The 26,703-nt window shown below is 56.4% G+C and overlaps 1 protein-coding gene across 3 annotated transcripts; it reads left to right on the plus strand.

The window, feature by feature from the left end:
• Positions 1–2,892: 2,892 nt before the first annotated feature.
• DNAJB12 (DnaJ heat shock protein family (Hsp40) member B12) lies at positions 2,893–18,703 on the plus strand. Of its 3 annotated transcripts, none has more exons than XM_079793524.1 (9): positions 2,893–3,127; positions 10,065–10,248; positions 11,377–11,522; positions 12,668–12,853; positions 13,003–13,082; positions 13,995–14,104; positions 15,494–15,666; positions 16,178–16,329; positions 17,466–18,703. In XM_079793524.1, exons 1-8 carry the CDS (start codon positions 2,995–2,997, stop codon positions 16,297–16,299), a joined length of 1,134 nt encoding a protein of 377 aa, XP_079649650.1. In that variant the 5' UTR covers positions 2,893–2,994; the 3' UTR covers positions 16,300–16,329; positions 17,466–18,703. The 3 variants fall into 3 exon arrangements, with proteins under 3 accessions (XP_079649650.1, XP_079649651.1, XP_079649649.1); XM_079793525.1 differs by having other exon boundaries at positions 16,178–16,323; XM_079793523.1 differs by having other exon boundaries at positions 2,964–3,127; positions 16,178–16,275.
• The last annotated feature ends 8,000 nt before the right edge of the window (positions 18,704–26,703 follow it).

Here is a 26,703-nt window from a genome sequence, read left to right on the forward strand (position 1 = left end):
TTTTTTGTGTGTGTTTTTTTTTGGGGGGGAGGAGTTTTTATTGATTTTAGAGAGAGAGGGAGAAACAATGATGTGACAGCAAAACATTGATTGGCTGTCTCCCACATGCCCCCACCGGGGATTGAACCAGCAACCTTGCAGTGCACGGGATGACATCCAACCGAGCCATACCAGCCAGGGATATTGTTTATTGATTTTTAGAGAGGAAGGAAGAGGGAAAGACAGAGAGAGAGAGACAAAGATGTGAAAGCACAACAGCAATATTGATCAGCTCACCACTGACCTCCACATTGTCAAATCCATGGTCATTTCTGAGTCCTCATATTGCTTGGCCTCTCTGCATGGTTTGCAAAACTTCAACCCCTCCCTCCCTCTGGAAACATTTATTTCACTTGGCTTCTGAAATAACTAATTTTCTTACCTGGCAGAGCTGCTTCATTCTCCTTTCCTGGATTCTCTTCTTCTTCTAGACCTCTAAACAGTGGGTGTGGCAGGGTTCAGTAGCCAGACTTCTCCTCTTCTCTATCTACACTCGCTTCCTTGGTGCATTTAGTCCCATCGCTTTAAATACCATTTTATATACACTGATAATTTCCAAAATTATACTTCCAGCCCCACCTTCGCCCCTATGGGCAGCTCTACTCTTATCTTCACTTGATTCTAAAAGACACCACAAACTAAATCAAACATTTAATAGTCTCCCTACAAAGGTGCTGCTCTCACTCAGCATTCCCTCAGTTTTGGTAAATGGAAACTCTTTCTTCCACTTATTCAGACCAAAAATCTTGAAATCATCCTGACTCCTTTATTTCCCTCATATCCCACCTCCAATCTATCAGCAAAATTATTTTGTGTCTATAATTTGACTACTTCTTACCACCTCCACCATCGCTCTACCCAAGTTACCATTAATTTTCACCTAGATTATAGTAGTAGCCTCCTAACTCTCACCTCTAGTGGCCTCTTACCAAATCCTGCTTGAGAGGCCAAACAATATAAGGACTGAGAAACAACCAATGGATTTGGCAATGTGGGTCATTGGTAACTTGCTTTCACTGGAATGGTAGGCATGAAAGCCAGATAGACCTGAATTCCACTCTATGGTGAAACCCTGCATGTCCCCTCGAGGGTATTCTCCTTGTTGCTCCTATAACTCACCAAGTAAAGTTCCTGATTCAGAGCCTTTGCATTTGCTCTTCCTTTTGCCTGGACCACCCTTCCTCCAGAGAGTCGCATCTGGAATACTTCCTTTCTCTCCATAATTCAACTTTCTATTTAAAACAAAGCTTCTGGTTTAAACACACACACACACACACACACACACACACACACACACACACTTACACACAAACTGTGACCCTTCATTCCTTCCTCCAGAGAGTCGCATCTGGAATACTTCCTTTCTCTCCATAATTCAACTTTCTATTTAAAACAAAGCTTCTGGTTTAAACACACACACACACACACACACACACACACACACACACACACACACTTACACACAAACTGTGACCCTTCATTCGGCGGGCCAACGACAATGCTCTATCCACTTATCCAAACTGGCCAGGGCGATTTCCCTTTGTTATATAATACAGCACAGTCACATGATCCAAGGATTAGGATGTGGACATCTTTAGGGAGCCTTCTGCCTACCACAAATAAGTAATACGGTTGAAATAAAATCAGAGTAACATAAACATGTTTACAGAAAAAAGTCTTACTCCTTATTCTTTCCACCTGATTCCTTACCTATCCTTATTAACTATTTTTAGTTTCTTGTGTATTCTTCCAGAGTTGGTTTTTATAAACATAGTATGAATATGAATATTCTTCTTCTCCATACTTACACTGAAGGTATACTATTGCAGCTTGCTTTTGGTTTTTAATTGAATGTCACTTGAAGATGTTTTTCTTACAGTGCATAGAGCAAGTTCTTCATCTCTATAAAGCATAGTACTCCATAAATGGGTACTATCATTTACTGACCCTGTCTCCTGTTGATGGGCTGCTGATCTGTTTCCAATATTCTGCCACATAATCACTAGCTGTCAGTGACTAACTTCACACATTACTTCTTCCATGTGACCACTGATTGTTTTTTAATTTTGTTTATTTTCATTTTAGTTCTAACATCTCTAAGGCTAGTGACAAGTTGGCTTGGTGGCAATCTCTTACTGACACCCATCTTACCTTGGTGGCCCAGGAAATGGAGGCTTTAGCTTGAATTTGTGAATCTGAACAATTGCTGTACCTGGCTAGTCTCAATTCCTCCAAAAGCATCCTCAGCTTTTCTGACCATCCCATATGTACTTCCATTGCTCCACCATACTATACACCCCCTGGGGGAGCCATTAGCCTCAAGTTGATGTGAGTGGTACCCCCAGAGGTTATGCCACCAGGAAGTGTAAGCTGCCACTAAACAAACAAAGAAATCAAAGCTTCTGGGAGAAACAATGCCTCTTATCAGCCCATTTAAAATAGTACCTCCTACTCTCTATCCCTTTATTTTTCTTCACAGCATTTGTCACTTCCTGGATGTATGTATTTATGGGACGTCTCCCCACTCCCCTACACACACTGGAACGTAAGCTCCACGAGGGCAGGGGCTTTGCTTTGTTCACCTCTGTACACCCGCCATGGCCAACAGTGGGTTCTCAATGAACACCTGTTGAATAAATAAGTTACCTTCGTCTCAAACGCACAGCCACTTCAAGAAGGTACAAGCATACTCAACAGTAAGACCACTGACTATGACCCTTCGGCCTCCAGAAATGTGGGCCTGCACCCTCAACCCTATCTCAAATGCCGCCCTCTTCCCAGACGTACGGCAGCGCTTCCGCCCTCGCTCAACTCTCGGAAAAGGAGGGGCGGCGGGTTTATGTCATCACCCTGCGCCCGCCTGCCCAGCGACGCGCCGGCGGCTGGCGCAGCCCTTCGCTCGCCCGGCCTCCCCCTCCCCGGTTCCGCGCTCTGGTTCCGCGCTCTGGTTCCGCCATGGAATCCAACAAGGATGAAGCCGAGCGCTGTATTAGCATCGCCCTCAAGGCCATCCAGAGCAACCAGCCCGACCGGGCACTCCGCTTCCTGGAGAAGGCACAGCGGCTGTACCCGACGCCGCGCGTTCGCGGTGAGTGTGTGGTGCCGGCGAGACGGAGGGGACATTAGGACTAATGGGGGGAATACGGGAACGGACAGACGGGAGCAGTTGGAGGAGGGGGAGGGGTGGCGAGGCGCGGCTACGCCTGCGCACTGAGGCGCGCGGTGGCTGCTGGGAGGTGTAGTCTTTCGATCCCACGCCTCCCCGGGATGCTGCACACCTGCTGACAGGGGCTACGGGCGACCTCAGCTTTCCGGGTGCTTGCCGAACCCTCTGAAATGTAGAGTTCCCAAGAATGAGAGGCGCTGGCAGACGGGGCGAAGGGAACTTACCTGAAGTCGAAATCGAACTACTTTTCCCAAGGGGCCATTCGGTGGCCCCGGGCCAGGTGCCGGCCTGGGAAACATTATAGTTTAATAAACATAACTACTCTGACAGAGAGACTGGGTTCTAGAGAGGGGAAGAAGACTTCCGATCTTCGTAGGCCTGCAAAGGCGTCTTCATCTCTTCGCTCTCTCGCACGTTTCCGGTTGAATGCCAGGGACTCCCTTCCCAAAACTAGAGCCTGCCCCCTCCGTCCCTGCCCCTACGCCCCACCCGGGCACCTTGACGGTCTGTCCTGAGACCTGGCTTCTCACTCGCTCGTGGAACCTCTTCACTCGTTGGTGACATCCGGAGCGGACTGTCTGGTTGGAGACGCTGGCCCCAGCCACCCCCACCCACCCTCACCACCCTCGCCTCCAAGAGCCCCGCAGTGGCTGGCCGCAGGGACGGCTGCACAGCACCAGGCTGTCCTGCTGTACGGCCCTGGGCTGAAGGAAGTCTTCCAAACCAGGGAGGGGAAAGTAATTGTCTCAACTGCTCAGCCTGTCGCTGTGCCGGGAACCCTCTTTCTTCTTTACCCTAAGTCTTCAAAGAAGTTTTTCTCTGTACAAGGTGGAAGAGAGAAGAGGTAGTCTGTTAAAGATTAGTGCCTGCAGTTACCACTTAGTAAACCGCCTGGCATATAACGGGTACTCAGAATCAGAAGACCCGAGTCTCACCCCGACTGCTACCATGTGACTTTTCTGAGCTTGGGTTTACTTACCTAGAAAATTAAAGGGTTGGCACAGATAGTAAGAATAACAGTGCCCTGACCGGTTTGGCTCAGTGGATAGAGCGTCGGCCTACAGACTGAAGGGTCCCGGTTCGGTTCCGGTCAGGGGCATGTACCTTGGTTGCAGGCACATCCCCGGTAGGGGGTGTGTAGGAGGCGGCTAATAGATGTTTCTAGCTCTCTATCCCTCTCCCTTCCTCTCTGTAAAAAATCAATAAAATGTATTTAAAAAAAAAAAAAAAGAATAACAGTGATACCCATGGAGCTTTTCAGTTTAGAAAGCTCTTTCGAATGCATTTTCTCACTTGAGCTTGACCTATCAGGGAGGCAGAGCAAAGATTATCTTTGTTCTATAAATGAAGGCATATCTTAGAAGTAAGGGACTTCTCCAGTATTACACAGCTAGAAACTGGGAAGTTCTGTGACCCTATAAATATTTACTAAAGAAACAAAGTGAAACTGGCGAGCAGCAGTCAGCCTCCTAATCCTTCTTGCCCACCTTATGAAATTGAGAAAGGGGACGCTAGCAGCGAGGCGGCCTGGAATGCCTGCATTTTCCTGCCTCCTGACTGCATGTTGATCTTTTGCCCTATTTGCCAGGACTCCTGAGATAACCCGCTCCAGGAGCTTCTCTAGGAAATCACGCTGTATAAGAGGAGAGCGGGGTGGGGTAGGGCCCCCCAGCTCTCAGAACTCTGTCGGACTCGGATGCCTCTGGGGGCTCAGGAGCAGGCAGCCAAGAATGGAGGGTAACAATACAGCTTGTGGAGATCTTCCTGTCAGCAGGCCTCCTGGGCTAGGTCGGGGCTTTGATGAATGTCCTTCCTGAGGCTCTGGCACTGGAATTTGCTCAGGCAGAAGAGTCACCAGCTGCATATTTGTAATATTTGTGATATTCTGGAAAGAGTATATGCCTCCTGCTTCTCTGTAAACATCATCTTGTGCCCTCTATGGCCCTGCACACTGAGCTGACAAGAACCTGGGGTTAATTTTGGCCTGGGATGGGGAAATCTTGGTTAGAAAAATACTAGGTAGTATTGTCCACACTCGCTATGTGAGGTTTGAACTTATTCCAGATGCTCATTCAGTGCAGCTGACATTTTTGTTTTGTTTTCAAAGTCTTCTGCTTCGTACTAAGTGGTTTAGCAGGATTGGTAAGAAGTGATCCTTTGCCTCAAGGAGCTTACGATCTAGTGAGGGAGACAGATTATAGAAAAGATAATATTGTAGGCCATAAAACAATAATTGTGACTAAACAAAAATTAAGCACAGTGTCAGATGCTGAGGGCCTAAGTGTTTGAACTGTACTTTGGAGGAGGGGAGGAGGCTTGGAGAAGAGCACACTGGAAGACATGGGGCTAGAAGTTGGAAGGGCTGGCGGAAGGGATTGCGTGTAGCAAGATTTGGAGGCTGTGGGGGTAGTGATTTGATTATAGAGAGAATTAAGTTTGGGACATAGAATGGGGCCAGATTGTGGGAATCCTGTCCTGCGCTGCCTGGGGTATTCACTCTGTAGTTAGTGAAGAAACCATTGACGTTTTAGATGGCAGGAAGACGATACAGGTATTTTTCTTAAGGGAGAACAGGGTGAAGTGTCGGTAAGAGGAAGGAGAGACTCCGGCAGAAACTCGTTGGAAGAGAGTTGCACTGAGTAGGTGAGGCGCTCCGAGGGCCTGAGATAAACGCCGTCTGGAGGAGGAGGAGGTCATTGGGCGGAGCCACCAAGCCTGTGTGAGAGAGGGATGCCAAGGAGAAATGGGCGCTCAGAATGCCTCTGTACCTGGACAGACAGTAAGGCCAAGGAACATGGGTGGGAAGAGATGGGCAGAGTCTGAGGTGCTGGTGGATTGTTGCTGGTGGGCCGTTCCAAAGGAGCTTAGAGCTTGGAGCTCAGGAGAGAGAGCTTGAGGTTCTAGCTGAAAGGCGGGTCTCAGTGTGACCGAGCTTGTTGGGGTTGTGCTGGCTGAAGTCTGTGAGAAAGTGTGGGACGTGTAGAGGAGGTTGCTGCTGGCACACCCTGAGCCACAGAGTGAGATGGAGCAACAACAGGAGGGGCGGTCCCAGGAGAGAGCACTGCCAGGTAGCCATGGAGCGGTGTGCGAGGAGGGGGTGAGCAACACGGCCAGTTGCTGCAGAGGCCACGTGGGAAAAGGACAAGTTGAGAAATGAAAGGGAAGGATCGGGAGCATGGAAGGGCAGTGGAAGGACAGGAGGGAAGGGTTAGGGGGAGGAGGCTCAGAGCAACCTTGAAGGGTCAAAGAACATCACGGCGAAAAGCCATGAGGGGCCCTGGCCGGTGAGGCTCAGTTAGTTGGAGCATCGCCCCATGCATCGAAAGGTCTCGGGTTTGATTCCCGGTCAGGGCATGTACCCAGGTTTGGGGTTTGATTCTCAGTTGGGGCATATGCAGAACGCAACCCATCAGTGTTTCTCTCTCTCCCTCTCCCTTCCTGTCTCTCTAAAATCAGTAAAAACATATCCTCAGGTAATGATTTAGAAGAAAAGAAAGATATGAGGGGACTTGAAACTCGTGCTGCAGGAAGTGGGACGGTGAGGCACCAAGGGCTGGACACGTACTGAGGAGCAGTAGCCAGGCCCTAAGCTGGGATGCCACAGGGCAGGGCTAGTCAGTCCCTTTCTGGGGCTCTCTATTCAGTGCCTGGCACCCTCGGAGACATTGGCTTTGCCTGAGGCTTAGCAACCATGGTAGAAGGTACCAGGTTTTCCAGGAAGCTGATGAGAACATCCGTAGGCCTCAGTTTCCCCAGCATGCAAAGCAAGGGTGGGCCTGAATGACCTTGCAGCTCAGGCTGCCTGGACTTCTGTGAGATGGCTGGCTCTGGGTCCAGGCTAAGTCAGGAGGGCCAGGTGGGAAGGCCCACGCGGGGACAGGGGAGGACTCGTTGTCGAGAGATACTGGCACTCGGCCTAGGACAGAGATGTCCTAATGCTGGTGAGGTCGAGGGTGGCGTTGTCCATTCAAGTCGGTCAGCCATCATGAACCTCACTGTGTGCTCAGCGCTTCCATTCCCCTGATTTCACTGAGTCTTTTTACCCCTCGGAGCAGCCCTGAGAAGGTGGAGATCCTATCTTCACTGAGGAATTAGAGAACCTGGCAAGGCTACATGGTAATCAGCAAAAGAACCAGACTGCCTAGCTCCATCCCCAGACTCTCCCTGCTCTGGCCGCCCTTTCCCAGTGCACTTTGAACACTACAGGCGCATAGAGCCTGGAAAGAAAAGTAACAGGTGACACTTACTATTGGCTGGAAGTTGTGCAAAGCTCTTTAAATGCATTCACTCATTTACCCTATTAACTCTCTCGAGGGAGATGCAGTTTTACAAGGGGAAGCTGAGTTAACTTGTCCACAATGACCTTGCCAGCAAGTGGCAGAGCCAGGTTTGAACCCAGGCAGCCTGACTCTCCAGTCTGGGGTTGAGGTGGGGCCACTGCTGGTGGCTTTGGCTATGGAAATGCTTTCACCTCTGCCTCAGCTGCCCCCTCTCCCAATTGGTTTCTTCTACCAATTCCCTTCTTCTTAAATGTCTGCTGGCTTTACTGGGAAGGGGCAGAATCGGGATGTGGACCCAGCCATGTCTGTCTAACTACAGATTCACATCAAGCTTGTTCTCTCTCTACTCTTTTGTGACCTTCTCCTGTCAGCACTGTGCCAGTGAGGGATGTAACAGCGAGTCAGGAGGAGCCAGTCACAGCCCCCGGGCCTGAGGGGGTGTCCGGGCCACCGAGAGGCCTGCTTGTCAGCCACCAGAAATCTTTCATTTGCCAACTCAGGCAGGAACCTTCTGTCTGACCCAGAGCACATCTACTTCCCTGTGGGCTCTCTTTCCGCAGCATAGAGAAATTAGAGTGGCTGACTCCATGTAACTGCCCTGAAAAGCTTCCAGAATCTTCCCTGAGAAGTACTAGAGAGAGTTCCATCTCCTAGTTGATTAGCCTGGACCACTGGGGCTTCCAGAGAAATTGAAATAAGCAACTTCTTTAAAAGCCCTAAAAAAAATATCCCTAGCGAACCAAGCTTCCTCCCTCCATCCATCTTGATCAGCATCTCTTCCTCTGTTGGTTTTCTGCGTGGCCATTCCCCTGATGCCTGGCGTGGACCTGGCATCTGGGACAACCTGAAATGTCCTGGTTACGTCTGGTCCAAAGCCTGCTGAGTGCTGAGCTGCCTTCCTACGCCTTGGGACCCCCAGTCCCCACCACCTCGGGCCCCTCATCTTCCTGGCCAACCAGCCCATCAGCCCAGGTCCTATTAGCAGCTACTCATTTTGAACGGTTACTCTGTGTCAGTCTCCCTGCCGGTGCTTACACACATGATCTCATCTCATCTCACACCCCACTGTGAGGAAACAGTCAGAAAGGTCTCGCAGGTGGACCGGTCACACTGTTAGGATTTAGCTGAGCTGAGGTTTGAAGCCTGGGTCTTTCTTTTTTGGTTGTTTTAATTTATTGATTTTAGAGAGAGAAACTTCTTTAAAAGCTGCCTGTTGTTGTTCCACTTATTTGCCCTCATTGGTTGATTCTTGTATGTGCCCTGACGGGGAATTGAACCCACAATGTTGGCATATGGAGACAATGCTCGAACCAACTGAGCTACCAGCCAGGGCAAAACCTGGGTCTTTCCGAATTTGACGTCTCTTCTGGAAGGGGCGCCCCTGCCAGGTCTGTGTGGTCCGGGATAACAGCATGTGAACAGCAAGGTCCCATGAGCTGGACATCCTGGGCTTCAAGTGCTGCCTACCAGCTTGTGCAGCCAGCGGCAGGCTGATCAAATACACACCCCTCCTTATAGTGGGGCGGGCGGGGGGGTGGTAATCAGACCTCCCGTTAAGGCCGTTGTGAAGACTAGGTGAGCTAATACATGCCGAGCACCGCGTCCGGTCCTGCCTGACCCAGTGAGCACTCGTTCCCGTCGCTCCTCTCGGAGTGCGCACTCAGGGTTTGCCACGGGAACCCTGCGCCTCCCTCCTGTGGGCAAGCTCGGCTGTCAGCTCCTGTGTGTGCATTTCGCAGCTGCTGACTCGGTGAGATTGTGAATTTGCGCAACTAAGGCAGCGGTGGCTCAGGGCTCACTGGCACACTGAGTCCTGGTGTCCTGCTCCGGCCCCTGGGTGAGACCCAGGTGCTGACAGCCAGCACGGTGCCCTGAGCCCAGCGAGGGTCCCTCCTCAGCACAGAGCTGCCCTGGGCCCCTGCGGTGGCCGATGCCTGGTTTCCCAGGACACTCCCCCGGCTTCACAGGGGGTTCAGAAGTGTTTTTGTGCCTGAAATAAATGGGCACAGGGGACTTCCGACTTGAGTGTGAATAACCTTGACCCTGTTGAGGGAGACAGTTGTGCCCTCTATAGACTCTGAACACTGATAGGACATTTGACATGGCCGGCCATTTGAAAATGGAAAAACAGCAGATGTTTATCCTGACCCCCGGGCACGCTCATTGCCCCACTCCTTCCTCCTCAGGGGTAAGCACAGGCCTCCAGGAGGGTCCACGGCCAAGGACGTCACCATCTCAGCCCTTAACAGAGGATGGCTGTAGAACACGCTGCTTTGGGATTTAAGAGATCTGAAGTATTAATAGTTTATTTTGGGAACAGGAAAAAAGAAAAAATAGTTTGTTTTTATGCTGAGTTTAAAGTGACCTATATATACCCTGCTGGCTCCTGAGGACTGGACCCTGAGAGAGCAGTGGCCCCCCACAGGCCGAAGTCAGGCAAGAAGCCAGCGGCTCTGCTGGGAGAATAAGCGGGCGGCGGGTGCGGGACCCTGGCCTCCCCCGGGGTCAGGTGGCCCCTCAGCCATGACATGTGGCCTTGCTGGAGCAGGAGCCCTGATTGGTGGCCTTGCCTTGCACAGGCCTGATCGAGTCCCTCAACCAGAAGCCACCGTCTGCCGGTGACCAGCCCCAACCCACAGACACGACCCACGCGACCCGAAGGAAAGCAAGTGTGTCCGACGCCCCCTCGGCCAATGGCGAGGCTGGAGGAGGAGGAGAGCCCACCAAAGGCTACACTGCGGACCAGGTGGCAGCCGTGAAGAGGTAGAAGGCGGGGCCTGGCGGGCAGGGCGGGCTGGAGGGGGGAGTTTTCAGGTCTAGAGCGGCCTTGCAGCATGTGCGTCCTGCACCTCACATCTGCCTGGTCCGGGTGGGCCCTGGGACGGCCTTGAAGATGGAGCGGGTCCAGGTGGTCAGGCTCACCGGGCCCACTCCTCATTGCCCACAAGGCCCTGGAGTCCAGCGTGGGAATCCGAGCTCCGCTGTCCCCTCCCGCCGGACAGCCCACAGCAGGGGCTGGAATGCTGACCCGCGGGCTTCCTGTGCTGCTGGCCGGGCGGGCCTGCCTCCTCACACAGCTCTGTTTGTCAGACAGAGACGCATGGTCTCCCCCAACCCACAGCCCCACCCCCAACAAAGACCCTTTCAGACCAGAGCCGGGGTGGGGGAGACGAGACAGGAGACAGGGATCCCTCCAAGGCTGGGGCAGGCCTCGGACAGCTCGCTTCCAGGCCGAGCTGGCCCAGCCACGCTTCTCAGGCTCTTTCCTCCGGCCTCCCCACCCGCTGGCCTGGGGACCTCCTGGCTGCAGTGAAGACATCAGCCAACCTCGGCACTGGGTTCAGCCTGCGGTGCCGGAGCACGATTGTAGTTTGTCATAAAAACATGCCAGATTTACATTATTCTGACCAAACAGGGTTTTGACCAGACAAGCCTCTTGGTTGTAGCAATAGAAACTGATTGGGGAGTTACGAGCGCCTGGAAAAGTGCAAGAATCGGGGTCTCTTCGGGGCCTGAGATGGGGTGAGCTGACCTGCCATGGCCTTTGTGTTGCCCATTCAAGACTCAGACTGCAAGGAGCGGAGATAGCTGGCCAAGCTTGGGGCGCACCTGCCCTTGGGCAGAGGCCCGTGATGGACAGTCCTTATGAGGTCGCCTGCAGGGAGGGTGCGTTAGCAAAGAGAAGTGGTTCCTGGTCTGGCAAACACAGCAGCTGCCCCTCTTAAACCCTAACTGTATTCTTGGTGTTTCTCTGGGCCCTGCCCAGAACCCACCCATCCCAGGCGGTGCTTTCTGCACTCCCTTAACCCCACAGTCTGACAGCGTGTGCCCCCGAGCCTGCTCAGCCCACCTCCCCTCATGGCTCCCACCACGCCCTGGTCCCTCCCCCAGGGTCAAGCAGTGTAAAGACTACTATGAGATCCTGGGCGTGAGCAGAGGGGCCTCTGAGGAGGACCTGAAGAAGGCCTACCGCAAACTGGCCCTCAGGTTCCACCCAGACAAGAACCACGCGCCTGGCGCCACCGAGGCTTTCAAAGGTAAGCCAGCCCCGGCGTCCTGGCGTTTCGGTGTTTTTGTCTCATCCTTGGAAGAGAATAAGGGACTTTCCAGGAGGCAGCCTTGGACCCAAGTCCCACGGCTCAGGGGCTGCTTCCTGGAAGCAGGTCCTAGTAGCCACCTCCAGCCACAGCCTGTCCGAGCTCAGGGCACCCTCCTGCCTCCCCACCTCCTCATTCCCTGGGGTTAGCGGAGGGGGCCGAGGTGAAAGGACCAGCGGCTCCTTGGGGTCAGTCCTGCATGGAACAGTCTGCAGGCTGCACCCCCTGCTGCCGGTCAGTCAGCCCAGAGGAAGAGGGCGAAGGGGAGTAGGGGAGCGGGGTGGCTGTGGTTCATGTTTCTCCAGCCCCACCTCTGCCTGCCGCCTACCCCACCCGGCCTTGGGAGGAGGCGGCATTCTCCTTATGCTCAGGGCTCAGGTTCTGAAGCAGGTGCAGCTCTGACCTGCTCCTGTGAGAGAGTGGCCGCTTGAGCGCGAGCAAGAGACTCAGGAGGGCCCGAGCTGGGCCCTTTGGAGCCCAGGCTTCCCGCCTGGGGAGCTCACTGGGAGGCCCGGTGCCAGGCAGAGGAGCGGCAGCTGGGACCGGGACCCCCGGGAAGAGAGGGCTCCTCGCCCCGCCACACTCCTCCGCCCTGAGCCTTTCCCTGCGGCTCCCGCGGCTCCCAGTTTGCAAGCAGGCATCCTGTATCTGCTCGGCCCTGAGGTCGCACTGGGACCTCCAGAGAAAGGCCCCACCCACGGGCCCCTCGGGAGAGGAGTGGGGGCGGGGACGGGGGGGGCGGTTTTCATAAAGTCAGAGCGGACTTGAAGCCAGACCCCTGGTTTGCCTCCCGGCTCTGCGGCACTGGAGTCGGTGACTGCCCCTCGGCCTCTGGTCTGCTCGCCCGCTGGGAAAGGAGGTGGGCTGCTGCTGGGAGTCACTGGGATAAGGCCCGCCAAGGGCCTGGTGTGCGGACAAAGTTGGACTCCCCTCGGGAGGTGGCGAGCGGCGAGCCTGAGTGTGAATCCCCAGGCTGCCCAGAGTGAATCCCCACTCGGGCCCAGGACCCCGCTTCCTCTGCAGCTCTAGTACCGTGTCACCCACCCCCCAGCACCCCAGACCTGACCCTCCGCCCTCCTTCCTAGCCATTGGCACAGCTTATGCAGTGCTCAGCAACCCGGAGAAAAGGAAGCAGTATGACCAGTTTGGTGATGACAAGAGCCAGGCGGCCCGGCATGGCCATGCGCACGGGGACTTCCACCGTGGCTTTGAGGCCGACATCTCCCCGGAAGACCTCTTCAACATGTTCTTCGGCGGTGGCTTCCCGTCTAGTAAGTCCCCCGCCGCCCTCCCCACAGCCAGGTCTCCCCAGGGTGCTGGAGGGAGACTGGATGCCAGCCCCTCCCTCTCCCCGCAGCCCCCCTGACTCAGCCCTCTGACCCCCTGACTCAGCCCCCCTGACTCAGCCCTCTGACCGCAGGTAACGTGCACGTCTACAGCAATGGCCGGATGCGCTACAACTACCAGCAGCGGCAGGACCGCCGGGAGAACCAGGGCGACGTGAGTGGGGAGGTGCTGGGAGCCCAGGGGAGGCGGGGCCTGGGGGGGCCATGGCCTGCTCAGCTGTCTGTTCTGGGTGGCAGCGGTCCCACAGCCCGCAGCGGAGGAGCCATCTTGGGCCTCCCCTGCCATTCCTCTGAGCGACACCAGAGGGAGCCACAGTCCACATCGCCCAGAGGAGTGGGGACGCCGTGGCCTCTTAGAGAATGTAATGCAGAACGTTTTCCACCTACAGGCAGGTTCCAGTGTGAACAGCCTTTGTGCAGTTCATGTTGGTGCTGACCCTTGTCTTTTCAGCACTGAAAAATGTATGGAAAAGCGATAGCAAGACCGTGCTTCCAGCACGATTTGGTGCCACAGCACAGCTAGCTAACTAAAATTAAAACTGGACAGCTGCGGGGCAGTTAAGATTATGACAATGTGGCCTTATGTTTTTGTTTATTTATCTTTAAACTTTAATTTCGTGTATATTTAACATACAGAAGGGCTTTTAAATTACAAATTATCACACAGTGAACAACTTTATTTTTATTTATAGTTTTTTAACTGGAAGTTTGTAAATGGGTAATATATCCGTTTGGTTTAAAATTCAGAAGGGTCTGTGTCGTGAAGGTCTCCCTCCAGCTCTGCCCCCATTTCTGGAGGCAGCCACTTTGCTCATTTTTTGGCATTCTTTCCCCAATGTATTTGACACCAGTGGCTGTTTGGTTTTTATCTGGGGAAGGCGGCAGGTGGAGGGGCCTCTGTATTGGGGGGACTATAGGGGAGGGAGAGAGTGGTGTCATGGCCTGTTTGGTAGTAACTGCCTCCCGCCACCTGGGCTCCACTGAGCTGGGGGAGCTGGGGTGATGGTGGCGGACACCGGACCCCCACCCAGGGCTGGCTGGGGTGACCATTGGCTCTTCCCTCCAGGGCGGACTGGGGGTATTTGTCCAACTGATGCCCATCCTCATCCTGATCCTCGTGTCGGCTCTCAGCCAGCTCATGGTCTCCAGTCCACCCTACAGTCTGAGCCCAAGGCCGTGAGTACCAGTCACTGCGGGGGAGGCCCGGGTGGTGGGCGGATGGGGACTTTGTGGAGTTTCAGTCACCATCAGGGGCCTTCCTTCCCATCCTGCAGGCTCTTGATCACAAAGCAGGAAGCTGGCTTACATCAAGAAAATACATTCCCCTGTTGAGCAGAAGTTCTTGATCTTTTTAGGATCAGGGTCCCCTAAGAAAATGCAGTGAAAACTGCAGATCTTACCCCTAGGACCTTCACATACACAGTTTTGCATATCGTTCCACAGGCTTCATGACTCCCCACCCCCACACCCACACCCTCTTATCTGCTGACCCTGAGATAAGAATCTGCTCTTATGTTCAGGATGGGGCTTTAGAGTCAGACAGAGCAAGGGTGGCTTTGAATTCCAGCTCCTCTACTGAGCAGTTGTGTGACCATGGGCAAGTTAAGTAATTTCTCTCAGCCTTGGTTTCCTCATCTGTAAAATGGGAACAACATCTGCCTGCTTGTGAAAATTAAATGAGTAATACACATAAAATGCCGGGCTCGTTGGAAATGCTCAACAGTATTTGTTGAATAAACTTATGGTCCCAACTGCCAGTAGTGAACTTGGGCAACTTATTTGACCATTTAAGGTGTCAGCACCCCTCACGTATTTCTGGTACCTGACAGTACTGATACCGAGTGGGTACTTAGGTTTGATTGGTGGAAGCCCTCTGCTCCCATCTAGCGGCTTGGCCCTGGCAGCATCCTCTCGGCCAGCAGGGGGCAGCGTCGGGCCACTGGGCCCACACCAGCCGCACAGTCCTCTGGCCGATGGCAGGCTTTCCTCTGCAGCTGGAGCCATGCCAGGCCGCAGTGGGCAGGCAGGGGCGTCCTCCCCGGAGCACCGACTCCTGTCTGTATTGAGGCTCTTCCCACAGCCTGTGAGCCTGCACTTGGAGTTGGAATATAGAACCCAAGAGCTGGAAAGATACAAGTCTTTGGAATCCTCCCTGTCATTTTGCTTCTAAGCCTCTTAACTCTAGGCTAGGAGCTCCTGGATAGGCAGGCAGGCCCTCAGCAAGAATTGGAGGCACAAGTTGCTCAAGTCACACAGCTCGTCAGAGAGGGAGCCCAGACTCACTCCAGCTTCCCTGCTTCCCTGACGGGGGCCCCTCAGAAAGGGACTTCTCCCCAGTGTCCCCCAAGTCCACAGGGGGTAAACAGGGGGCCTGGGGAGGGCTGGCCGTGGGCTGGGCAATTCGTGCAGAAGGACACCCCACTTTGTGTGCAAGTTCCTGCGCTAGTTTGGGAGGGAGGTAACTACTCCCGTGGCCCGGGTGCCCCCATCAGGGGCCTCGCCGTCCCCAGAGCTGCCCTGGGCCTGGGACCCCTGCCGACATGGTGCCCGGTGTATTTCTGCCAGGTCGGTGGGCCACGTTCACAGGCGCGTCACTGACCACCTGAACGTCGTCTACTACGTGGCTGACACCTTCTCTGCGGAGTACACGGGCTCCAGCCTGAAGACGGTGGAGCGGAACGTGGAAGATGACTACATCGCCAACCTCCGGAACAACTGCTGGAAGGAGAAGCAGCAGAGTGAGTGCGCGTGTCGGGCCACGGGGCTTGAGAACAGAGGAGACAGCCCTCCTCGCCCAGGGATGTGTGGGCCCAGCACCTGGCACTGCCCTGTGCCAGCCACCCAGCCCAGAGCTAGCTCCACCCCGTTTCCCTGGAGATTTCCTCCAGGTCCTGTGAGGCGCTGCGGTCCGCCTGTCGTTGGGCTGCCAGAGGCGCCTGTGTCGAGAGATTGGAGCAGATCTCGGGGCACCCACTGATTGGACGGCGGCTCTATCTGTGGACCTGGGGGAGGCCTGACCAGGAGGACAGGCTCTGACCTTGGCTGGCCTCACCCCCACTCTATAGAAAGGGGCCACTGTCGCTGCGCCAAGTTGGGACCAGTCTTTGCTCCTTCAGGGTCCTCCCTAAAGGTCCTCTGTCCCAGATCCTGGGCCTGTAACAGCCTTCCCTCTGTCCCCAGACCAGACAGGTGCCCTAGCAGGCTCCAGGAGGTGCTGGCTGCGCCCTAACCCTGCCCATTGCTTTGCAGAGGAAGGCTTGTTATACCGGGCCCGCTACTTCGGCGACACAGACATGTACCACAAAGCACAGAGGATGAGCACCCCAAGCTGTAACCGACTGTCAGAGGTGCAGGCCTCCCTGCATGGATAGTCCTGGGCCAGCCACACGACCGAGGTCCAAGTATGAGCCAGGGCCTTCTCTGCCCTGCAACTTCCAGCTGCTCTGGCCCTGGCCATGAGGCAGAGGAGGGGGGAGGGGGAGTGGGGAGCCTCGTGTGATGGCACAGACTCCTTGTCCCCAGCCTGACCTCCAGCTGCAGAGTTGGGGCAGCTCTGGGGTGTGCTTGGAAACTGAGGTCTGCTTCAGCCTGTACTCTTCACCCCCTCCCCCTGCTCCCTGGCTCTGGGGCTGGAGCTGGAGCTGGGGGGTACCCAAGCAGACGGGGAGCCCAAGGCTGCTGCTGAGAGCCACTTGTGCCTCCTTGGTCTGCTCCAGCCATCTGGCCACCACGCCCTTCCCCAAGAGCGCAGACCATTGTCTGCACCCTGGTGTTTGAGCCACCAAATACCTCTGGGCCACGGGAGCCCCCACACAGGGAGAACCATGTGGGAGCCCTTCCTCTTCCTCTGCTCTTCCGGGCAGTAGGACGTGGAACAAGATGGGAGCCCAACCAAGGGCGGGGAGGAGCCATCAGGCTGGGACAGGAGAGGCCTATGCACCCGACCGCTCCCTCGGCAGGATCAGAGGCTGGCTCTCTGTCTGTCTCTCGTCTGTCGGTCTCTCACTGTCTTTCTCTTGTCTGTCACTGTCTCTCATGCGACTGCACCTGCCGCCTGGAAGCCACAGGTGTCCGGCCGCCCAGGCTGCTCACCTGTGGTCTGAAAGGGGGAGCAGGAGGCCATGCGGTCAGGGCCGAATGCAGAGCCCCCAACACAGCAGGGGTGGGGATGAACGTTGCTGGTGTCAGACTGCCTGCCTCCTTTGCCCCTGTGTGTGGGCAGTGGGCTCTGCTTCCAGCATTTGCCAGAGGGGACGCTTGGGCCAGGCCCAGAGGAGTGTGGGCCGGCCGGGAAGCTCCTTTTCGTGTTGGTGCCTTGTGCATCCCTTGGTCTGCGTCCCCTCAGCAGAGACCCAGGGACAGACTCTCTGCTCTGAGGCCGTTGGCTTGTGCCTCCAGGAGAGGGAACAGACTGCAGGAGGGCAATCGGGGCAGCTCAGGAGGGAAAGACAGTGGCAAGGAGGCTGCCTGTCCGTGTGGCTAAGCTAGAGACCCTGGACACGTGACTGCGCGCTAACTGTCCCACTCTCCTCCCCAGACCATGAAATCCCTGGAGAATTTTTGGTGACATGCACTGAGCCAAGGTGATGAACTGTATATTTCAGGAAAGACATAAAAAAGGAGAAAAAAAACACATTAAAATGGATTGGAGGCCGAACGCCACACAACTGTCCTCTCCCACCCAGTCAATGCAGAAAGCTCTAGGACCGCCAGGAACCAGCCAGGGCTGCTCCCTCCCTCCCAGCCGGCCGAGGCTCCACGTCGCTCTCTCCTAGGATACAGAAACCATGGCAACAGAAGCAGAATGTAAAACTTAGCAACTGTCTCCGGGAAGGGCTGGGGGAGGGGACCCCACTGCCTTTCTCCCCCTCCCAGGAGCCACCACCAGTCACCTCAGTGGAATCCAGTCAGAGGCGTAGGCCAAGGATAGAGAGGAGGAGGAGGAAAGAGAACTTTCCAGAAATGTAACTTATAGATGCGTGTATATGTATATATATCTATTTATATGTAAATAGCACATATAAAGATATATATAGATATATAGTCTACTTTTTAAACTGCAGGGATTTGGTGAATTATTTAGCTGATTTCTTCCCTGATTTAGAAAACGGACTGTTTGGGGAAGGCAGCCTGGTCCTTCGCAGGCTAGACATTAGCCCCAGCTGACGCGGAAGGAAAGTCGGCCAGAGCTTCTAACATTCCCCTCACCCCAGCCTGGCTTGGATGGCAGCAGCGATCATGATCGTGTGAATCCTAGGACGCTTTTGAAGAGGCCAGGCTTGTGGTTAAGCTGGAGGGGAGAAGGTGCCCTGAGGGCCGGGGCCAGGTCAGTGTGGAGTCTGGGAGAGGCCCCAGGTGGCCCTCGGGTGAGACCGTCCACCTCAGGCTTTGGCCGGCTCGGATGGGCTCTGTCCTGGTGCCCAGGAGCCCCTGACCTCCGGCCTCAGAGAGAGCAGGGCTGGGAGAGGGACCAGGTTCTGCCTAGCCACCCCCTCACCCCCGTCCCTGAGTGAGTCTTGCCTTATCGGTGCCACACGGCACAGCTCCATGTTGCCACTGGTTTTTCCTGAGTCGCACACCAAGGACTCCGGAAGGCTCTTCCTCCAAGAGTCAGCCAGCCGGTCCAGGACCCCCAGGCCGCAGCTGGCTCCTGAAGAAAGCCAGAGCCGGTGGCACCTCTGCTCCGCCTCCGCGGACAGGATGCCACCCAGCCTCTGCACCTGGGACAAAGGACGCATCCAGACAGAAGGGTTCCTGGTCCTCACCTTCAAATGAGGATTTTTCTCTCCAAACAGCAGTTGCCGCCAGGGAGAGGGAGGGTTTGTTTATTCCCTCAGTTTCAGCTGGGTCTTTTGGAATTGCCGTTTTCCTCCCGGATTGTCCTGGCGCCGGGTGTACCGTTGAGCCTGCCATCTTCCAAAGCCTTACTCCCCCACGCTGCCAGCGAGGAGGCGATGACCGCCCTCCCAGAGTTCCTCCTGGCTCCTTTTATAAAGTCCCCCAACAAGCAGGATTCTTTCTGGGAAAGGAAGCTGGTAAAGAAATGTCAGGTCTGATTTTTGAACAAGATCCTGCCCGTGACGAAGCGGCCACCGGCCCGGAGAGATGTTAAGAGCCGGACGCAGCCCTGGTGCTCTGCCCACCGTCCCGGCGGCTGGTCCTGGTAGCCGTCCCTAGCGGGGCTGAGCCATGTGCAATAAGAACATAGATCCTAAAGGATCCCCCGAGAAGCTGTATTTCTTGAATTAGAATTCTGAAATTGTACATCTATAAATATGTTTATTATGTGATTGGCTGTGGTGGGTCTTCATTGAGCAAGGGGGCTAATGTTGGGGGGGGGGTTTCCACAAGCACCTGTTGCTACTGACATCCTACAAGGAGGTTTGGGTGACAAGCCTGAAGGTCTCCCTCACCCCTGGCCCCAGCTGACAGCCACTTGGGTCATCAGTGTTCCAGGGCTGACTCCATCCAGGCAAAGGGTAAGGGACTCAAGCCAGGACCCTGGGGTCTCCCACGTCCCTGGGCTGGCAACTGGGACACGATCACGGCCTCTGCTTCTCCCTGGCCTTGCTTCCTCCCGCCCTTCGAATCCAGCAGCCTCCTGTGAGCAAACCGGTTCCGAATCTCCCTTCTCAGCCCGGAGCTCCAGCCCGCTCCGGTGCAGGGCCAGGGAAGGCTCTCCCAGTTCCTTTCCCTCTCTGGCCGCAGTCCTCATCCTTCCCACACCGCCCCCACACCTGCCCTCCTCCCCCAGAAGGCTGGAAAAGTTAAAAATGAGGCCGCTCCAGTGGGGCTTCCCGTGAATGGAACCGAACGGCAGATCTGCCCGGGCCTCCCAGAAACAGGGCCCCGCACCCTGACTGGCGGCCCGAGGCCCCTCCCGCTGCTGCTTCAGCCAAAGACAGGCCGGCCGCCCGGTGGTGCCACCGCAGCCTGGGCGCTCATTGGCTGCCCCGCCCGGGGTCACCGCAGCCTGCCCTGCCCGGCCTGCGAGCTGCCACTTGTTAACGGCAGTTGGCAGGGGCGGGCCCTGCCGCCCCCATTTCCCCAGCCCATCCCCCTGCCCTCAGCCTGCAGCTCCGCCAGCCAGAAGGGCGGGACAGACTCCAACTGTTCGCTGCAAAAAAGAGCCTTTGACAAGTGTCCCCACCCACTGTCAGGTGGCAAAGCCTCCCGTCCCTCCAAGCTCCTGGGATCTGCCAGCTTATCTCCTCATCCCAGGCTGCCCCCGGGTCTGCAGGAGCAGGCATCCCGGCCTCACTGTAACCTCATTCCCACCCAGGTGCCTGGGCGAAGTCACCCGGCTTTCCAGGGCAGACACGCCAACAGCAGTGCCAAGGCTCGGCAAATAGACTGGGACACGGTGTCAGTTCTGGAGCAACTCGGACCGCTTACAGATGTCACACCACGCGACCTGGGCGAGGCTGCTCCACAGCAGGAAGCAGGTGTGGGGTGAGGGGGAGGCCACGACCGCGGCTCTCCATGACGCTGCGCTGCTTGTCTTTGGGGGTGTGTTAGCAAAGCAATCATTCTGCAAACATTCGCCGAACAACCCACTGTTCTCCAGCAGCTCAACCCCATGTGTGCCAAGTAGAGTGGTGGGAGCCCTGAGTTCAAAAGGGGGGAAAGGGCACGCTGAGGAAAATGGGACTTAACCGGGGGCGTGGGCTGGGGGTGAGCGGAAGCAGGCGCCCTCCCTCCCGGTGATGGCAAAGGTGCCCACCCAGGTGTGCAGGACAGCGTCCCTGAGTTGGCATAACTTCCAACAGGCAGCCCAGGAGGTGGGCCGGTGTCCCTGTGGCTCCCACAGCCGCCCTGCCTGGGCCGGGTCCCGCTCCTGGCTGGCCTTGGGCCTGTCACTCAACCTCCCTCTGCCTCAGTGTCCTCGTCTTCAAAATGGGAGGAATGAAACCTGTGCCTTCCCGGGTTGTGAGGACAAGAAGGGTTACCACTCGGTGTCTGGTACAGAGGAAGCTCACTGTCTTCAGTCAACAAAGATGAGCTGATCCACCAGCTAGGTGTCAAGTCCCATTCCAGCACTGAAACCAGAGGTTTCTGCGACCCGGCCGGCCCCGGAGGGGTTATGAGGAGGGAAAGAAGCCAGAGTTCAACGGACCCCAGGGCACAGAGGACTGACATAAACAACCCGGGTGTGGCCGGTAGCAGGTGCCAGGTGCCAGCAGCTCTGGCTGGGGACTCTTTTCTTTGTATTGATTTTAGAGAGGAAGGGAGAGAGCTAGAAACATCGATGAGAGAGAAACATTGATTGGCTGCCTCCTGCATGCCCCCTGCTGGGCATCTAGTCCGCAACCACATGGGTCTACTCTCAAGCACTGAGCCACACCGGCAGGCTGGCTGGGGACTCTTGATAGAGGAACTGGCATCTGGGAAGGAGGTGGGAGTGAGGACAGGGCTGGGGGTGGGTGGGTACTCTGGCCGGAGGGGACAATGTGAGCCACGTCCTGGAGCTGGGGAAGTATGGAAGTGACCGCATTGAAGGAACAAGATCTAGGCCAGGTCCCCAGTCTATAGCTGTCACCTTGCCAGTCACACCCAGTGGCATGAGCAGAGCAAGAACTTCACCGGGAAGGAGTGGACAAGGAACCCTGTGCTCAGAGAGGCTGGCAGGACGAGCAATCCTGTGAGGCTGGGCGTGGGCACGTGGGGGTGGAGCCGAGGGGACTGGCAAAGCTGGGGCCCTGGGTGCAGAGTCACAGTCACCCTCCCCCGGGTTCTCGGGGGGATGTTGCTCCAGGAACAGGGCCCGGGCCTCCTGTTGCTTCCATAGCCCCACAGCCATCTGAGTAGGAAATAAAGGTCCAGAACCAGACAAGACAAGGGGTACGGGAGACGCATTCTCTGGGACCCCCGTGGCCAAGCCGCCCTCCCAGAGCCCGGGAGTTGGGGTTTGCTTGGGAGGAGAGTGTGAGGTCTGACTGCCACACCTTGTCCGCCTTCCTCCCCTTCCCCTTGGGCAACATGGTCTAAACAGAGCCCCGGGGCTCAGGGCTGCCCGCGGAGGGCAGGGCGAGGTCCCTGTGGAGCTGGTGCGGGTCAGGGCACGTGCTCAGCAGCCCCACTTCCTTAACTGATTGTTGCCATCCCCCCGCCCCCCCCCCCCCATGCACACAGTGAGGGGCCCAAGAGACAGGGTCTGAGCAGCACAGAAGGATGCTGGCGACCTCTCTTCACCGATGGGGAACGTGGGGCCAGAGGGACACGGCGAGGACCTTTTCCTGGTTCCGGTGGCTGGCAGGGCCTCCTGCTCTGACCCCGCTGCCTGCGGGAGCGCCTCCACCCAGTGGCCCCAGTTCCTTCAGCCAGCAGCCTCCCTGCTGCTCCTCCCCCCCACCTCCGCGGGGAGCCTGCCCAGTTCCCATGGCCCCGCCCTCAGTGTCCTGCTGGAGATGTCCCTGCAGCTCTTAGAGGAAGGCTGCACGCCCTGGAAAGCAGGCCTGTCGGGCCGCCTGTCTTTGTTCAGTGCTGCAGCCCGGGGCCTGGACACGGGGGCAGGGAAGGGGGGGGGGGGCGCTCCATGAGCACGGCTGAAGGAAGAAGGTGCCCACCCATTTGTGATGGCCCCTCGTGGCTGTCCCTCCGCGGCTTTCTCCACCTCACCCACCCTGCCCGCGGCAGCCCTGGAGAGGGTTTTGCAGCCATAAACTCGCACAAGGGGCAGGGACACTCCTCCCAGACCTGAGAGGGCTCACGTGAGGTGTGCCCATCAGGGGCATCCGGCTGGACAGTGGGAGGAGGTACAGTCTCTTGTGGGATAAGTGAGCACTGAGCGGGGCCTGTCCCTACCTCGTGGGGGAGGCAGAGTCCTGCTGAAAATGCCCGTCCCCTCTCCCCGCGTGAGAACCATAAACGGTGCTCACCCGCGAGGCGACCTCTGATCCCGGTCCGAAGCCGCCGCCGCCCTGATGAGTAGAAGAGGATGCTCTCCAGCACGCAGGCCTCTGCCAGGTGGCACCACCCACTCCTGGACGCAGCCAGCTCTGTCCCTTGGCTGCCCCGCGCTGCCCTGGCCTCGGGCCTCAGGGTCACCGCTGGCAGGCTTTGCTACCTGTGGCCCTGGAAGCCGAGGATGGCATCTGGCCCCGAAGGTCAGCCAGCCTTCCACAACCACCACTAGCCTGACTGCAGGTGCCACACGGGCTGAGCCGGCTGGGAGAGGTCACAGGCAGTGCTCAGGGCCATTCTCTCCAGGCCTCCGCCTCCCTGTCCCTTCAGCACCGAAGCACCGGCCACAAAACCCTGAGATCAGGCTGCAAGCCTCAGCTGCAAAGGACATTGTTTCCTTTTTTTGTTATGATTTTAAAATTATACATAAAGAAGCAATTTTCATGTGTATCATTGACCGTTTTTTATTATAATTGCCATCATCCTTACAGAACTCAATTTAGTCCTTAATGTCGCCCCTGTCAACCGTGGAGTCGATGGGCTCTTAGCCTGACTGCGGTGGGCTTTGAACAAACAGGTCCCTCCTGGACCCAGCCTCACCCCGGGACCCCAGCACTGGATGGAGCCCACCCCTCTGCAGGCCTGGGGTCATGGGGTCAGGCAGGATTCAGGCCAGGGGATGGAGTTGCGTGACCCACATCTGTTCATATTATTAGCTCCGGAGCTGGCAGGCACGGCTGTAACACAATTCGAGGAACTGTTGACGCTGCTCAGCTCGTGTTTCCAGCCCAGTGACCGGGAGGGACGCAGAGAATGGGGAGCCAAGGCCTCTGGCCCCTCCCACCCCCTCGCCTGTTGTGGTGAGAGCCCGGGAAGGCTGTGTGAAGACAGCACGTCCCTGCCGGGCACTGATGATGTCAATGCAGACTCCGGGGCCTTTGGATGACCCGGGTCAGCTGCCTGGCTGTGGCATCCTCCCCTACCTGTTCCTGGGGTCCCAGCTGCTGACGGCCTGCCCTCCCCGCCCATCCCTGCCCCTCTCCAACTGAAGCCAGGAAAGCGAGGGGGTGGGGCGGTTAGTTGGGAAGAATCCTCTCTGGTTAGCTGGGAAGAAGACTGCCAGATCCCCAGGATGAGGAAGGAAGTTTCCCTCTGCCCTGCCTTCCTCAGAGACTCCCGCCTCTTCTTGTTGTCTTGGCGCCTGCGGATGACAGCACCCAGGGACAAGCTAGGGAAAATCTGGGCCGTGGCCAGGGTTCCTGGCAAGGTGCCCAGCTCTGTACCCACAGGCGGGGGGGGGGGGGGGGGGGAGGATCTTGAGCCAGACTCCTAAGGTCCAGGAGCCCCTTTTCCTCATCTGTGGACTGGGGTTCTCAGACCTGTCCAGCAGGCTGTGGGGAGGTCGGGGTGGGTGGGGCACGAGGTGAGGTATGTGGAGCCCTTGCCAAGCCCAGAAGTGCCCCACAAGGTTAGCCGGCGCACAGAGTGTTTTGGTCCTGGAACTTCCCTGAGGAGGGACAAGAGTCTGGCCCCACTGAACTCTGTGACAAGGGCTGAGGCAGACGTCAGTGTCCTCAGGAATCAGGAGGTGAAGAATCTGAAGATTTCTATACCTGGTAGAAGGTGCTGGGCTTGGGGTCTAATTACTGGGCTGCCTGGGAAAGGCAACAAGGACATCTTTGCCCTTGAGCCACAAATAATAGCGTTAGAGATGGCAGGCACCCTGAAGAGGGGTTCTCAAACTGTGTTCCCTCCAGCCCTTGGGTACCCAGGGGTGTGAGAGTTATCTCTTTCATTTAGTGTAATTAGAACTTTGACTGAAAAAGAGGTGCCACTACTAAAATAATAATTTTAAAACCAGAGACCTAATCTAACCCCACAGTTTTACCAATGAGGAAACTGAGGCCCAGGAAAGACAATGGCTTGCCTAAGCCACCCCATTCGGTTGTGTCCGAGCTGCTGCCTGGCCACTAACCCCTGGTCCGTGGGAAAAGAGCCAACACCCTAAGGGTGAGTCGGACAATGGAAAAGAAAGGGGTGCCTCCATCTAGGTCTGGGCCTCAGCCACAGCTCCCCTCACAGGACCCCAGAGGTGAGGCCTGAGGGCCAGGAGCTATATTGTCCCAAGGAAGGCAGCCTCAGATGGTGATCTGGGTGGACAGGAAGGCAAAGCCTCCCCTCCCACTGCCCTGACCAGCCAAGAGCGCAGCCCCAGCAAGGCCTCCCCAACTAACTACCCAGCCCCAGCGGGCCAGTTGCCACCCACTGGCCCAGGCCTTCTCTCAGATCTCTCACTGCAAGTGTCTGAGCGGGCAGGCAGGTGGCCCTCTTCCCATTTCACAGCCGGAGACACTGAGGCACTGGCAGTTAGTGAGCCTGAACCACGCTTCCCTGTGCAAACCCCGTGCTCTCGTCATTATTTCCTGCTATTCCAGTGTTTGTCCCCAGCTCCCGCCAAGGTGGGTGGCTGCCCTCTCTCCCCAGCACCAGCTCAGCCCTTGCACCCAACACTATGCTAAAGAGCGCTGCCCCAGCCAAGGTGTTTCTCTGGTCGTTCAACCAGCCCAGAGCTCCGGGCCTTTTGCATAGCCTGGGCCCGGTCCCCCTCCTGTGGAGGTGAACACAACTATCCCCTGACCACAGAGCAGCAGGACTAGGCCTTGCACTAGGACACAGCCTACAACTCAACACCAGGGTGACCAGCTGTTGTCGCTTGCCCCAGACCCTCTTGGTTAGCACTGGACGTCCCAGGTCCCAAGACACATATACCCAGGGTCATCACCCCTTCCCTTCCCCCACCGAACAGGGTCATTCTCTCTGTAACCCTGGTCTCCACTAATGAGTAGGACCACACTCAGTCCTCTTGACCTGTCTGGCCCCCTCAGACTGGATTGGGGCCTACCACAGGCCCATAGCAGTCAGAGGCCTGAGTCAGCTCAGAGGTGAGCAAAGGGCCTACAGCCTGTTGGAGGTCTGGTTGTACCTAGGCACTGAGGTTGTACCTAGGCGCTGTGGTTGTACCTAGGCACTGTGGTTGTACCCTAGGTGCTGTGGTTGTACCTAGGCGCTGTGGTTGTACCCTAGGCGCTGTGGTTGTACCTAGGTGCTGTGGTTGTACCCTAGGCGCTGTGGTTGTACCCTAGGCGCTGTGGTTGTACCTAGGTGCTGTGGTTGTACCCTAGGCGCTGTGGTTGTACCTAGGTGCTGTGGTTGTACCCTAGGCGCTGTGGTTGTACTCTAGGCGCTGTGGTTGTACCCTAGGCGCTGTGGTTGTATCTAGGCGCTGTGGTTGTATCTAGGTGCTGTGGTTGTACCTAGGCGCTGTGGTTGTACCTAGGCGCTGTGGTTGTATCTAGGTGCTGTGGTTGTACCTAGGCGCTGTGGTTGTATCTAGGTGCTGTGGTTGTACCTAGGCGCTGTGGTTGTACCTAGGCGCTGTGGTTGTACCCTAGGCGCTGTGGTTGTATCTAGGCGCTGTGGTTGTATCTAGGCGCTGTGGTTGTACCCTAGGCGCTGTGGTTGTACCTAGGCGCTGTGGTTGTATCTAGGTGCTGTGGTTGTACCTAGGCGCTGTGGTTGTATCTAGGCGCTGTGGTTGTACCTAGGCGCTGTGGTTGTACCCTAGGCGCTGTGGTTGTACCCTAGGCGCTGTGGTTGTATCTAGGTGCTGTGGTTGTACCTAGGCGCTGTGGTTGTATCTAGGCGCTGTGGTTGTACCTAGGCGCTGTGGTTGTACCCTAGGTGCTGTGGTTGTACCCTAGGCGCTGTGGTTGTACCCTAGGCGCTGTGGTTGTACCTAGGCGCTGTGGTTGTACCCTAGGCGCTGTGGTTGTGCCTAGGTGCTGTGGTTGTACCTAGGCGCTGTGGTTGTA

Source organism: Cnephaeus nilssonii (assembly GCF_951640355.1).
Source record: "Cnephaeus nilssonii genome assembly, chromosome: 16".
Taxonomy (NCBI): Eukaryota; Metazoa; Chordata; class Mammalia; order Chiroptera; family Vespertilionidae; genus Cnephaeus; species Cnephaeus nilssonii.

What these genes read in the sequence shown, in the direction of transcription:
- DNAJB12 (XM_079793523.1), top strand. Translation starts at nt 2,995, where the DNA reads ATGGAATCCAACAAGGATGAAGCCGAGCGCTGTATTAGCATCGCCCTC. An exon ending in CAGGTGGCAGCCGTGAAGAG is followed by an intron (nt 10,249 to 11,376) that starts GTAGAAGGCGGG and finishes TCCCTCCCCCAG; the next exon opens with GGTCAAGCAGTGTAAAGACT. An exon ending in GCTGTAACCGACTGTCAGAG is followed by an intron (nt 16,276 to 17,465) that starts GTGCAGGCCTCC and finishes TCTCCTCCCCAG; the next exon opens with ACCATGAAATCCCTGGAGAA.